This window comes from Salmo salar, chromosome ssa10, assembly GCF_905237065.1.
Source record: "Salmo salar chromosome ssa10, Ssal_v3.1, whole genome shotgun sequence".
Classification (NCBI taxonomy): domain Eukaryota; kingdom Metazoa; phylum Chordata; class Actinopteri; order Salmoniformes; family Salmonidae; genus Salmo; species Salmo salar.
Window position 1 is genome coordinate 52927423 of NC_059451.1, and position 14774 is coordinate 52942196.

General features: G+C 42.7%; 1 protein-coding gene and 1 long non-coding RNA gene across 2 annotated transcripts; both read left to right on the plus strand.

The window, feature by feature from the left end:
- The first annotated feature begins 245 nt into the window (after positions 1–245).
- Positions 246–2318, plus strand: LOC106560654 (14 kDa phosphohistidine phosphatase). Its single transcript, XM_014123740.2, has 3 exons — positions 246–515; positions 1678–1802; positions 1941–2318. The coding sequence occupies exons 1-3, from the start codon at positions 299–301 to the stop codon at positions 2031–2033; spliced, it is 435 nt and encodes a 144-aa protein (XP_013979215.1). The 5' UTR covers positions 246–298; the 3' UTR covers positions 2034–2318.
- Positions 2319–6951: 4633 nt separating this feature from the next.
- LOC106560656 (uncharacterized) lies at positions 6952–9397 on the plus strand. Its single transcript, XR_001318643.2, has 2 exons — positions 6952–8702; positions 8878–9397. It is a non-coding gene; the product is annotated as an uncharacterized lncRNA (long non-coding RNA).
- Positions 9398–14774: the final 5377 nt, after the last annotated feature.

A 14774-nucleotide genomic window follows, 5' to 3' on the forward strand; every position in this document is an offset into this window, starting at 1 on the left:
CTTAAAATAACATAACAAGGTTATTGAATAACAAGGTTATTGAACCATAAGGAGTGACGGTAGGCTCCTTAAGAGTGCATATTGGGCTAGGTAGGTACATACTATTCTACCAAGCATTTCTTCAAGTCATACTGAATGATTGCAAGGAAAGAAATGGATATGGTCAGATCTACTTGCTCAAGTTGGCTTTAGGCTACTGTACGTTTATGGTAGCATGCTACTCAAACGCTCTCTTTAAATGGTGGAACACGCCCTAAACCCGATAAGGCCGTCGGTTAATGAGCACTGTGCTGCAGGAATGGTGTGTGTCGTAGGCAGAGCAGTGACAAGGTTGTGCGTCCCGTGTACAGTGCGTATTTTCACAGTCGCAATGGCAGACGCTTTGGGTAAAGTCCCCGACGCTGAAGTCGATCCAGAGGGAACATTTAAGTATATTTTAGTGAGGATAAAAGTAAAAGATGGAACTGAATACAAAGATATAGTGAGAGGCACAAAAAGTGCTGGGCAGTATCACAGTAAGTGTGCCTTGTCTCTTTCGTGGCGGTGGTCAGACAGCATTGCTTTGAGGCGCCCATTGCCCACGTACACCAATCCCGCTGTACTAAATGTCTACCAGTGGCAAAATGTAGCCGACCTTGTTATAAATTGTTACTATGATATCTAACGCCATTTGCTAGTAAACCGACGGCATGAAGCTCAATAACATAGTAGCTATTGAATGTGCCATTGCGCTATATAGGCTACTGTCTGCAACTGCAGGCAACCAAATACAGGATGTTGGAGCATTGTCAACATGCATATGCCTAAAGATAGCTACATAAGAGCTGCATATTACATATACAAACAGAACCAGCCCTAGCCTTTTGGGGGCCCTAAGAGAGATTTGGGTGGCCCCCCACCTCTCCGACAAAACATTTTCGTGCCCCCGCTCTTGGGGGGCACTAAAGAGAAGAAATGTAAGTTTCTTCAGAGAGAAGAAATTTAAGTTTTAAAGTTAATTTCTTGCAATTCTACACATTTCGCCATGGGGTGTAGAGAAATGGTTGCAGCTTTAAAGCACATTTCCTGCAATTCTACACATTGCGCCATGGGGCGTAGAGAAATGGATGCAGCTTTAAAGCACATTTCCTGCAATTCTACACATTTCGCCATGGGGCGTAGAGAAATGGTTGCAGCTTTAAAGCACATTTCCTGAAATTCTACACATTTTGCCATGGGGAGTAGAGAAATTAAAGCAAATTTCCTGAAATTCTACACATTTTGCCTTGACTAATGCCATGTTAATATGATATCTCATTGAAAGTGACTAACAAAATCAATAGGGGCCCCGTGGAGGTCAGGGCCCCTGGACATGGGCCCTTTCTGCCTGGTCAGCAATTTGGCCATGATTACTACTAGTTTAGATAGCTGGCTAGACTAACTTACCACTGAAGAAAATGTTAGCTGACATGGGCTAATTGAGTGACTGTCAGTGACTAACATAAGAAAATATATATGTCATTTTTGGTCGGGCCTTAAATGACCGCTAATGCCCAGGGCCTGTCTTGGATACAAACATAGATGGACCCTAGGCTTGCATGAGGTGACTAATTGTGCGTAACATTGTATGCCTTGGCCTTCATACATCACATCCCCTCCCCTTCAGATTTCATGTTTATCACTTTGACTGATTTTCAGATCATATATTTGAGAAGGTCACCCCACCAATAACGGCTTTGGGACTGGAGTGCAACTGTCTTGGAGGAGGGAAGATTGAGCACAACAGCAAAGACAAAAAACTGCGTGTTTTTGGGGAATCAACTGTAAGTGCATTTCAGTTCAATGTGCCAGTAAGGGCCTTCTCCCCAGAGGGGAATGGTCACCAAACAGAGGAGAGGAAAACATTCTCAAAACCTCCTGAAAATAACATATGCTGTGTGTGTGTGTCCCATCTATTTCAGGGCTATGGCAAAGCAGATCATTCAGTGTCTGTTGAGAAGCTGAAGAGTGTCTTCAAAGACTATGAGATCACCTGGTCCGATGATAAAGAATAGATCACCTGGTCCTGGTAAAGAATGGATCACCTGGTCCTGGTAAAGAATAGATCACCTGGTCCGATGATAAAGAATAGATCACCTGGTCCTGGTAAAGAATAGATCACCTGATCCTGGTAAAGAATATATCACCTGGTCCTGGTAAAGAATAGAGGGAAACTCCCCCTCTTTATATGTCTGCTAATATCTGCCATATGGCTATACACCCCTGTTAACAAAACAACACAGATGTCACTGCAATGATTCAAAATCATTCAAATAAAATAAAAATTCAGTTGCACTTTATTTTGTACCAGTTTTGAAAATGTTTGATGCATAGTAGTGTGTATCTGCAACCAGCACAGAGTTGAAATGAAAGTAAAGTAGGCCTTCTCCCAAAAATTATCAGGACCATCAGTCATAATGGTTTTGGAGGCTGCGAGCCAAGCGTAAAGTCCATACAGGAAGTTTCTGTGTGATATGGGAGCACAAAAACATATCCTGTTGGCCTCAGGGAGAGTGTTAGTTTGGGGAACCCTAAATAGAGGCGAAGGACTGTTACTCAGATCCTGTCCAACAGCCAGTTGGTTCCAGAGCAATATAGCATATTCAGAAAGTGTTCAGACCACGTTACAGCCTTATTCTAAAATTGATTAAAAAAACATTTCCCCTCATCAATGTTGTAGAAACATCTCAAGGATGATCAATGGAAACATGGTTCACCTGAGCTCAATTTTGAGTCTCATAGCAAAGTGTCTGAATACTTATGCAAATAAAAATATGTAAAAAATTATAAATTAGCAAAAAGGAGGCTGAATACTTTCCGAATGCATTGTACTGTACATGTCTCTGTGTGCTGTTCATGTCCTCTGAAATCACAGTCCAGGGCTTTCCAGTTTCCACTATTTAGTCTGAATATCGTCATCTAGGACAAGAGTTATGCAAGGACAGGCCTAAGGTGTTTCCGGCTTTGAATCACACCAGTATCTTTAGCAGTGGGCAGTCTCATTCTTGTTAAGAACAGTGCCTGCCTAGCTTAGAATAATTTATATCCATTGACTCAATGTATTTATTCCATTCAGCTATGAGCTACTATTAGTTGCAGTAAGTCAGGTGGTTTAGCACAACCCATTTGAATTACTCTGCCCTCCGGGACCAGAATTCCTTATCCCTAACTAGAGGTATGGATGGAAGATGGAAACACACGGAGATGTGTGTCCCTTAAACAAACATTGGCCTCCATTAGCAGACTTTAACAGAAACAGAGGTTACCAGTGCCCATAAAAATCCCCTTCCCTCCTGTTTCTGTCCAAAATGACCTTCTCGTGAAGGCAGCTTCCTGTGAACTGATAACAAACCAGCCCTTTCTATTATCTGCTAACAGGGAGGTCACAGGTCAGGTGGCACGGAGGAGGGTTCAGTCATGTTCGATTTCTCTTCCTGGAAGGGCAAGATTTTATAACAAAAGGGGGTTTGTCATATGGCCATAAAAAGATAAAGGTTCCGTGTTTTACAGTATTATTACAATAAAGCAATATTTTTTTTCCATCTTATGGTTTAATTATAGTTCTATGAATGAATGTCAGGGAAAGTGGGACAGCTTTCATTAAATAATACATTTTATACAGTACAGCCAGTGTGATGTGTTATCAGGTGTATAAAATGTATTATTTAATTAAATCTGGTGGTTTAACACTCGTAATGAATTGAGCGAAATGGATTGTTTGTCTTTTATGTGTGTTTTGTCTGTGTTAATCAGTAGTTTGCACTACTTTATCACTTTTCTCCTACAGTGCATTCGGAAAGTATTCAGACCCCTTGACTTATTCCACATTTTGTTATGTTACAGCCTTATTCTAAAGTGGATTAAATAGTTTCCCCCCCTCATCAAGCTACACACAATACCCCATAATGACAAAGAAGCAAAAACAGGTTTTTAGACATTTTGGCATATTGATAAAAAATACAAAATCTGAAATATTACATTTACATAAGTATTTCAGACCCTTTACTCAGTACTTTGTTGAAGCACGTTTGGCAGCGTCTACAGTCGTGACCAAAAGTTTTGAGAATGACTCAAATATTAATTTTCACAAAGTTTGCTGCTTCAGTGTCTTTAGATATTTGTCAGATGTTACTATGGAATACTGAAGTATAATTACAAGCATTTCATAAGTGTCAAAGGCTTTTATTGACAATTACATGAAGTTGATGCAAAGAATCAATATTTGCAGTGTTGACCCTTCTTTTTCAAGACCTCTGCAATCCACCCTGGCATGCTGTCAATTAACTTCTGGGTCACATCCTGACTGATGGCAGCGCATTCTTGCATAATCAATGCTTGGAGTTTGTCAGAATTTGTGGGTTTTTGTTTGTCCACCCGCCTCTTAAGGATTGACCACAAGTTCTCAATGGGATTAAGGTCTGGGGAATTTCCTGGCCATGGACCCAAAATATCAATGTTTTGTTCCCCGAGCCACTTAGTTATCACTTTTGCCTTATGGCAAGGTGCTCCATCATGCTGGAAAAGACATTGTTTGTCACCAAACTGTTCTTGGATGGTTGGGATAAGTTGCTCTCGGAGGATGTGTTGATACCATTCTTTATTCATGGCTGTGTTCTTAGGCAAAATTGTGAGTGAGCCCACTCCCTTGGCTGAGAAGCAATCCCACACATGAATGGTCTCAGGATGCTTTACTGTTGGCATGACACAGGACTGATGGTAGCGCTCACCTTGTCTTCTTCAGGACAAGCTTTTTTCCGGATGCCCCAAACAATCGGGAAGGGGATTTATCAGAGAAAATGACTTTACCCCAGTCCTCAGCAGTCCAATCCCTGTACCTTTTGCAGAATATCAGTCTGTCCCTGATGTTTTTCCTGGAGAGAAGTGACTTCTTTGCTGCCCTTCTTGACACCAGGCCATCCTCCAAAAGTCTTCGCCTCACTGTGCGTGCAGATGCACTCACACCTGCCTGCTGCCATTCCTGAGCAAGCTCTGTACTGGTGGTGCCCCGATCCCGCAGCTGAATCAACTTTAGGAGACGGTCCTGGCGCTTGCTGGACTTTCTTCGGCGCCCTGAAGCCTTCTTCACAACAATTGAACCGCTCTCCTTGAAGTTCTTGATGATCCGATAAATGGTTGATTTAGGTGCAATCTTACTGGTAGCAATATCCTTGCCTGTGAAGCCCTTTTTGTGCAAAGCAATGATGACGGCACGTGTTTCCTTGCAGGTAACCATGTTTGACAGAGGAGGAACAATGATTCCAAGCACCACCCTCCTTTTGAAGCTTCCAGTCTGTTATTCGAACTCAATCAGCATGACAGAGTGATCTCCAGCCTTGTCCTCGTCAACACTCACACCTGTGTTAACGAGAGAATCACTGACATGATGTCAGCTGGTCCTTTTGTGGCAGGGCTGAAATCGCAGTGGAAATATTTTTTGAGGATTCAGTTAATTTGCATGGCAAAGAGGGACTTTTCAATTAATTGCAATTCATCTGATCACTCTTCATAATATTCTGGAGTATATGCAAATTTCCATCATACAAACTGAGGCAGCAGACTTTGTGAAAATTAATATTTGTGTCATTCTCAAAACTTTTGCAACGCCAGCATGGTGTGTGCAACGCCAGGGTTGTGGGTTCGATTCCCACGGGGGGCCAGTACAAAAAAATGCATGAAATGAAATGTATGCATTCACTCCTGTAAGTCGCTCTGGATAAGAGCGTCTGCTAAATTACTAAAATGTAAATGTTGTCCTGTTGGAAGGTGAACCGTCACCCCAGTCTGAGGTCCTCAGCGTTCTGGAGCACATTTTCATCAAGGATCTCTCTGTACTTTGCTCTGTTCATCTTTCCCTCAATCCTGACTATTGTCCCAGTCCATGCCGCTGAAAAACATCCCCACCATGCTTCACCGAAGGGATAGTGCCAGGTTTCCTTCAGACGTGACGCTTGGCATTCAGGCCAAAGAGTTTGGTTTTATCAAAACCAGAGAATCTTGTTTCTCATGGTCTGAGAGTCTTTAGGTGCCTTTTGGCAAACTCTAAGCAGGCTGTCATGCGCCTTTTACTGATAAGTGGGGCGGCAGGTAGCCTAGTGGTTAGAGCGTTGGACTAGTAACCGAAAGGTTGCAAGATTGAATCCCTGAGCTGACAAGGTAAAAATCTGTCGTTCTGCCCCTGAACAAGGCAGTTAATCCACTGTTCCTAGGCCGTCATTGAAAATAAGAATTTGTTCTTAACTGACTTGCCTAGTTAAATAAAGGTAAAATAAAATAAAAAAATAAGTGGCTTCTGTTTAGCCACTACCATAAAGGCCTGATTGATGGAGTGCTGCAGAGATGGTTTCCTTCTGGAAGGTTCTCCCATCTCCACAGAGGAACCCTGGAGCTCTTTCAGTGACCATCGAGTTCTTGGTCACCTCCCTGACCAAGGCCCTTCACCCCTGATTGCTCAGTTTGGCCGGGCGGCCAGCTCTAGGAAGATTCTTGGTGGTTCCAAGCTTCTTTCATTTAAGAATGATGTAGGCCACTGTGTTCTTGGGGACCTTCAATGCTGTCGAAATGTTTTGGTACCCTTCCCCAGATTTGTGCCTCGACACAATCCTGTCTCGGTGCTCTACGGACAATTCCTTCGACCTCATGGCTTGGTTTTTGCTCTGACAAGCTCTGTCAACTATGGGACCTTATATAGACAGGTGTGTGCCTTTCCAAATCCTGTCCAATCAATTGAATTTACCACAGGTGGACTCCAATCAAGTTGTAGAAACATCTCAAGGATGATCAATGGAAACGTGATGCACCTGAGCTCAATTTCAAGTCTCATCGCAAAGGGTCTGAATACTTATGTAAATAAGGTAATTCTGTTTTTAATTTGTAATAAATTAGCAACAATTCAGAAAACCTGTTTCCCCTTTGTCATTATGGGGTACTGTATGTAGATTGATGAGAATTGTTTTTTTTTTAATACATTTTAGAAAAAGGCTGTAATGTAACAAAATGTGGAAAAAGTCAAGGGGTCTGAATACTTTCCAAATGCACTGTATATATCTTTTAAATCAAAATGGAAATGCAACGGGATAGTATGGGTACAGCTCACAATATTGTGAATAAATGGAAATGTATTTTCTGCTGTTTGTTGTCAATATTGAGTCCCAAGAACAAGGTCCCTGCTGAGTCAGAGGCCACTTTTCCATTCTCTCTCTCTTCCTCAGACTAGAACATAACATAATGTATCATGTCTTGTCACCAAAATGTCTCGTTTTTAGTCACACACAGCAATCCCGAAGGTCTTGTAACAGGAAATAATAAAATAGAATAGAATAGAAAAGGATAAATCATTTAAACACTCTTGTTCAGAAGTAATGGGGGGTGCATAACAATACATTAAGCACTGAAGACAAATGAAAGATTTTGAATGACCAACAGGCCTAGCTAACTACTGTGGAAGCCATAGGATCATTGTAATACTTTTTATTATATTAACCAGGCACGTAAGTGCCTCTCAGATCTTTAGGAAAGGAGTGTGCAAGTTAATTGACTCCCGTTTCCTAAACAAGAAGTTATAGTCCCTTCCTGCACTGAACACCTCATATTTACTGGAACAAAGGAAAAGCCACAGGGAGGTGGTTTACCTTTCTGCCAGGAGATGTTATCATCAGAACAACTAGACTTACATGAAGTCATTACACTTCATGAAACATCTAATCAAGTCATGAAAATCAGTGCATCCCACTCAGCCATCAACAGCTAAAACACGTCATTATGACTCGAAAATGCAAGACGACAATTGAAGACATCGTGCTGAATATGACCCTGGAAATATCTTTGAAAAGTATATTGTATGGAAATATTTTAGGATTTAATGTTTGATGTCTGCCTGTGCTTCCCCCCTTTTCTTTGCTAATTGAGGAAATTACTTACCTGCTTACTGGAAACACTGCCCATGTAAAAACAGAGACAATTATATCTTTGATGGAATTCCTTCTATTGTTCTCTCCCTCATCCCTAGAGTGGTCATAGCCTCACTCTTCCACTCACTTTCGGGAAGATGAGATATAAAAAATATACTGTATTTTTCACTTCATTGAGGGCACAGAAATGTAATCTACATTCTGAAAATAGCTTTTATGTATTGCAATGCTTTGTAGTCAGTGCTTGACTTGGGTCTGAAAAAGGTGCCGGTACTCATTTTGGGTGCTGTTACTGTTTATATTTAGGTGCAGGAGCTCCACAATACTTCTGAGCTAGTATTCTATAATAGGAACAGGAGCTCAGGCAGTAGAACATTTGAGGTGCCGGCACTCTGCTCCTGCCCAAGTCAAGCACTGTATGTAGTAATGTGAAAACCAGATGTGGGAACTCTGTTCAGGGGTTTTCTTTTACGCCTGCTATGTTAGGTTAGTAGTAATGCCATTGGCGACCCATCATTCAGGGCAGGTGGGGCAGAACCCTTCCTGTTTTGAGCCCCACATGTTTAGCTAAAAAATATACAGTACCAGTCAAATGTTTGGGCACACCTACTCATTTAAGGGTTTTTCTTTATTTTGACAATTTTCTACATTGTAGAATAATAGTGAAAACATCAAAACTATGAAATAACACATATGGAATCATGTAGTAACCAAAAAAAAGTTTTAAACAAATCCAAGAAGCAGTTTGAGAAATACATCCGTCTATGCTTCATCAAGGTAAACATGGGTTCTCTCATTCAGAAAAACGGACTTTCTCACAGGCCAGTTCATTAGACATAAAGAGTGGACCGTGTTAAAAGATTGGGTTTAGATGTATTCTTTCGGTTTGGTTTAACATGATAATGTGAATATTGGAAAACGTATCTCATCACCTGTCTGTGTGTCTCTGTAGCAAGACAGCACTCTGGATGCAGCGGAAGCTATCCTCAAGAACTGGAACAAGTAAAATAAGTCCTCTTGGATGTAAGGGTTTGTCTCAAGACCCTCTCTTTTTACTGTGACACCCCTATAACACCTTACTTTGTAGGACAGGTATGGAACGGTTTGCCCTGTTTATATATCCAATTTGTAAGTCGCTCTGGATAAGAGCGTCTGCTAAATGACGTAAATGTAAATGTATATTTGTAGACATCTTCGTGTTTTTAGGTTATTTTATTCATGTATTTTATTGCCTTTTTATTTTAGTTTTATCTAATTTGATTGGATTTTATATGACACACATAGAATGGATTAACTTCCAGGTTTGAATTTCCTCTTTGTGACATAAGCGCTTGCTGAGTAGCACTCGTCATCCTGTCAACATTGTTTTCCTGTACCCTTCATATGATGGATAGAACAGTTTTAACCCTGTGCAGCCCTCCTGGTTTGGTGTTGTATTTAATCTGTGAATAAAAAATATTACTTTTAAAATATCAGGAATTCAGGCAGTTCTAACCTACATAGGTAGCTAAAACAGAATGTGGTTCTGTGTATGATAAGACTGTTAGTAAAATAACTTTTTTGTCACATTAATGTATTGGTAAAACAAGGATAGTACACCAGAGGAGGCTGGTGGGAGGAGATCTAGATACATGATGTGATAGGACACACCTACTGTAGAGGCATTATATACCAAGTGGAAATAAGCAGGGAGTATCTATGGCTACGCTGTGTGTACTTTGCACTAGCAATCCTAGCTTTCAGTAGAACCTCGTCTGCCTGTTGATGTCCGACCAATGGATTGAGCTGGTGAATTATGGGCACATTACAGTATCCCACCACACCTTTTATAACAGAGGCCAGTTGAGTTTTTATAAAGACTGTTCATACTTCACAGCTAGCTTGGTTTTATAGACTGTTCATACTTCACAGCTAGCTTGGTTTTATAGACTGTTCATACTTCACAGCTAGCTTGGTTTTATAGACTGTTCATACTTCACAGCTAGCTTGGTTTTATAGACTGTTCATACTTCACAGCTAGCTTGGTTTTATAGACTGTTCATACTTCACAGCTAGCTTGGTTTTATAGACTGTTCATACTTCACAGCTAGCTTGGTTTTATAGACTGTTCATACTTCACAGCTAGCTTGGTTTTATAGACTGTTCATACTTCACAGCTAGCTTGGTTTTATAGACTGTTCATACTTCACAGCTAGCTTGGTTTTATAGACTGTTCATACTTCACAGCTAGCTTGGTTTTATAGACTGTTCATACTTCACAGCTAGCTTGGTTTTATAGACTGTTCACAGCTCCTAGCTAGAATTTGGTGTTTCTTTCTGTTTAAACCAGTAAGATGCATTGGCTAATACCTTGCAGTCCTGTTTGTACAGTGAGGGGAAAAAGTATTTGATCCCCTGCTGATTTTGTGCGTTTGCCCACTGACAAAGAAATGATCAGTCTATAATTTTAATGGTAGGTTTATTTGAACAGTGAGAGACAGAATAACAAAAAATCCAGAAAAACGCATGTCAAAAATGTTATAAATTGATTTGCATTTTAATGAGGGAAATAAGTACAAAATCAGCAGGGGATCTGGAGCCAGTGGGTCTGGCGACGAACATGCAGCGAGGGCCAGCCAACTAGAGCATACAGGTCGCAGTGGTGGGTGGTATAAGGGGCTTTGGTAACAAAACGGATGGCACTGTGATAGACTGCATCCAGTTTGCTGAGTAGAGTATTGGAAGCTATTTTGTAGATGACATCGCCAAAGTCGAGGTTCGGTAGGATAGTCATTTTTACTAGGGCAAGTTTGGCGGCGTGAGTGAAGGAGGCTTTGTTGCGGAATAGAAAGCCGATTCTAGATTTGATTTTGGATTGGAGATGTTTAATATGAGTCTGGAAGGAGAGTTTACAGTCTAGCCAGACACCTAGGTATTTGTAGTTGTCCACATATTCTTGGTCAGAGCCGTCCATGGTAGTGATGCTAGTCGGGCGGTTTTACTAGCGTTTAAGAGCAGTTGGAGGCCACCGAAGGAGTGTTGTATGACATTGAAGCTCGTTTGGAGGTTAGTTAACACAGTGTCCAAAGAAGGGCCAGAAGTATACAGAATGGTGTCGTCTGCATAGAGGTGGATCAGGGAATCGCCCGCAGCAAGAGCAACATCATTGATATATACAGAAAAAAGAGTCGGCCCGAGAATTGAACCCTGTGGTACCCCCATAGAGACTGCCAGAGGTCCGGACAACAGGCCCTCTGATTTGACACACTGAACTCTGTCTGCAAAGTAGTTGGTGAACCAGGCGAGGCAGTCATCTGAGAAACCAAGGCTATTGAGTCTGCCGATAAGAATACGGTGATTGACAGTCGAAAGCCTCGGCCAGGTCAATGAAGACGGCTGCACAGTACTGTCTTTTATCGATGGCGGTTATGATATCGTTTAGTACCTTGAGCGTGGCTGAGGTGCACCCGTGACCGGCTCGGAAACCGGATTGCACAACGGAGAAGGTACGGTGGGATTCGAAATGGTCAGTGATCTGTTTATTAACTAGGCTTTCGAAGACTTTAGAGATGCAGGGCAGGATGGATATAGGTCTATAGCAATTTGGGTCTAGAGTGTCACCCCCTTTGAAGAGGGGGATGACCGCGGCAGCTTTATAATCTTTAGGGATCTCAGACGACACGAAAGAGAGGTTGAGCAGACTGGTAATAGGGGTTGCAACAATGGAGGCAGATAGTTTTAGAAAGAGAGGGTCCAGATTTTCTAGCCCAGCTGTTTAGTACAGGTCCAGGGTTTGCAGCTCTTTCAGAACATCTGCTATCTGGATTTGGGTGAAGGAGAAGCTGGGGAGGCTCGGGCAAGTAGCTGCGGGGGTGGGGTGGGGGGGGGGGGTGGGGGCGGAGCTGTTGGCCGGGGTTGGGGTAGCCAGGAGGAAAGCACGGCCAGCCGTAGAGAAATGCTTGTTGATATTTTCGATTATCATGGATTTATCGGTGGGCAGCTGGGAGGAGGAGCTCTTGTTCTCCATGGACTTGACAGTGTCCCAGAACTTTTTGGAGTTAGAGCTACAGGACGCAAATTTCTGTTTGAAAAGGCTAGCCTTTGCTTTCCTGACTGACTGCGTGTATTGGTTCCTGACTTCCCTGAAATGTTGCATATCGCGGAGACTATTCGATGCTATAGCAATCCGCCACAGGATGTTTTTGTGCTGGTCAAGGGCAGTCAGGTCTGGAGTGAACCAAGGGCTATATCTGTTCTTGGTTCTACATTTTTTGAAAGGGGCATGCTTATTTAAGATGGTGAGGAAGTTACTTTTAAAGAATGACCAGGCATCCTCGACTGACGGGATGAGGTCAATATCCTTCCAGGATACCCGGGCCAGGTCGATTAGAAAGGCCTGCTCGCAGAAGTGTTTTAGGGAGTGTTTGACAGTAAAAAGGGGTGGTCGTTTGACCGTGGACCCATAGCGGATGCAGGCAATGAGGCAGTGGTCGCTGAGATCCTGGTTGAAAATAGCAGAGGTGTATTTGGAGGGCAAGTTGGTCAGGATAATATCTATGAGGGTGCCCATGTTTACAGATTTAGGATTGTACCTGTTGGGTTCCTTGATGATTTGTGAGAGATTCAGGGCATCTAGCCTAGATTGTAGGACTGCCGGGGTGTTAAGCATATCCCAGTTTAGGTCACCTAACAGAACGAATTCTGAAGTTAGATGGGGGGCAATCAATTCACATATGGTGTCCAGGGCACAGCTGGGAGCTGAGGGGGGTCTATAACAGGTGGCAACAGTGAGAGACTTATTTCTGGAGAGATTAATTTTTGTAATTAGAAGTTCGAACTGTTTGGGCATAGACCTGGAAAGTATGACAGAACTTTGCAATAGATTGGCTCAAGAGCACCCCTAGAGGCAAAAGTTCTGTAAATAATGTTTTATTGTATGATTGGTTCTGATACGTATCACTCACTGGGCTTTGACCAATCAGAGGCGACCCAAACAAAGAGATGCGCGCGCGAAACTTTGAGCATCGGGTGCTTCCACCTGTGTGAAGCCACAATAACGATTAGCCACATTAGCTGAATTTTAGGTTCGCCTTCAAAGTTAAAGTCCCCCATTGAAAGTGATTAAAACGGATACAAAAGACAATAGTTTGTTAATTTGACACAAAAAAAGTACAAATCTGTTGAAAGCACATTATGGCTGTTGTAGACTTTAAAAATTACATCAGCCTACTCAGTAACACCCACAGATAACAATTCTGAATAGATTACACAAATACTAGCGTTGTAGCTCATATTCATATGAAGAAACTTTTAACTGTGGGAAATCACCTCACTATGAAATCAAATGTAATTTGTCACATGATTCGTAAACAACAGGAGTGGACAAACAGTGACATGCTTACTTACATTCCCAACAATGTAGAGAGAAAACATAAAGAAATAATAGAAAAGTAAAACACGTATTAATACAAGTAATAATTAATACACAATGAGTAACAATAACTTGGCTATATACACGGGGTACCAGCACCTAGTGGATGTGCAGGGCTACGAGGTAATTGAGGTAGATATGTACATATAACTAGGAGTAAAGTGACAGATGATAAACAGTAGCATCAGCAGATGTGATGAGTTAAACTATTTGGTTAACTATTTAACTAACTATTTAGCAGGCTTATGGTTTGGGGTTTGAAGCTGTTCAGGGTCCTGTTGGTTCCAGATTTGGTGCATCGGTACCGCTTGCCATGCGGTAGCAGAGAAAACAGTCTATGATTTTGGTGGCTTGAGTCTTTGACAATTTGTAGGGCCTTCCTCTGACACCACATGGTATAGAAGTCCTGGATGGCAGGAAGCTCTGCCCCAGTGATGTACTGGGCCGTACACACTACCCTCTCTAGCGCCTTGCCAAGCAGTTGCCATTCCAAGCAGTTGCCATACCAAGCAGTTGCCATACCAAGCAGTTGCCATGCCAAGCAGTTGCCATACCAAGCAGTTGCCATGCCAAGCAGTTGCCATACCAAGCAGTTGCCATACCAAGCAGTTGCCTTGCCAAGCAGTTGCCTTGCCAAGCAGTTGCCATGCCAAGCAGTTGCCATGCCAAGCAGTTGCCATGCCAAGCAGTTGCCATACCAAGCAGTTGCCATACCGAGCAGTTGCTATGCCAAGCAGTTGCCATGCCAAGCAGTTGCCATACCAAGCAGTTGCCATGCCAAGCAGTTGCCATACCAAGCAGTTGCCATACCAAGCAGTTGCTATGCCAAGCAGTTGCCATGCCAAGCAGTTGCCATACCAAGCAGTTGCCATACCAAGCAGTTGCCATACCAAGCAGTTGCCATGCCAAGCAGTTGCCATACCAAGCAGTTGCCATGCCAAGCAGTTGCCATACCAAGCAGTTGCCATGCCAAGCAGTTGCTATGCCAAGCAGTTGCCATACCAAGCAGTTGCCATACCAAGCAGTTGCCATGCCAAGCAGTTGCCATACCAAGCAGTTGCCATGCCAAGCAGTTGCTATGCCAAGCAGTTGCCATACCAAGCAGTTGCCATACCAAGCAGTTGCCATACCAAGCAGTTGCCATACCAAGCAGTTGCCATGCCAAGCAGTTGCCATACCAAGCAGTTGCCATACCAAGCGGTGATGCAGCAGGTCAAAATGTTCTCAATGGTGCAGCTGTATAACTTTGGCCCATGTCAAATCTTTTCAGCCTCCTGAGGGGGAACAGGTGTTGTCGTACCCTCTTCACGACTGTGTTGGTGTGTTTTGGACCATGATAGATCCTTAGTGATGTGGACACCGAGGAACTTGAAGCTCTTGACCCGCTCCACTACAGCCCCATCGATGTGGATGGGGGCATACTTGGCCCTCTGTTTCCT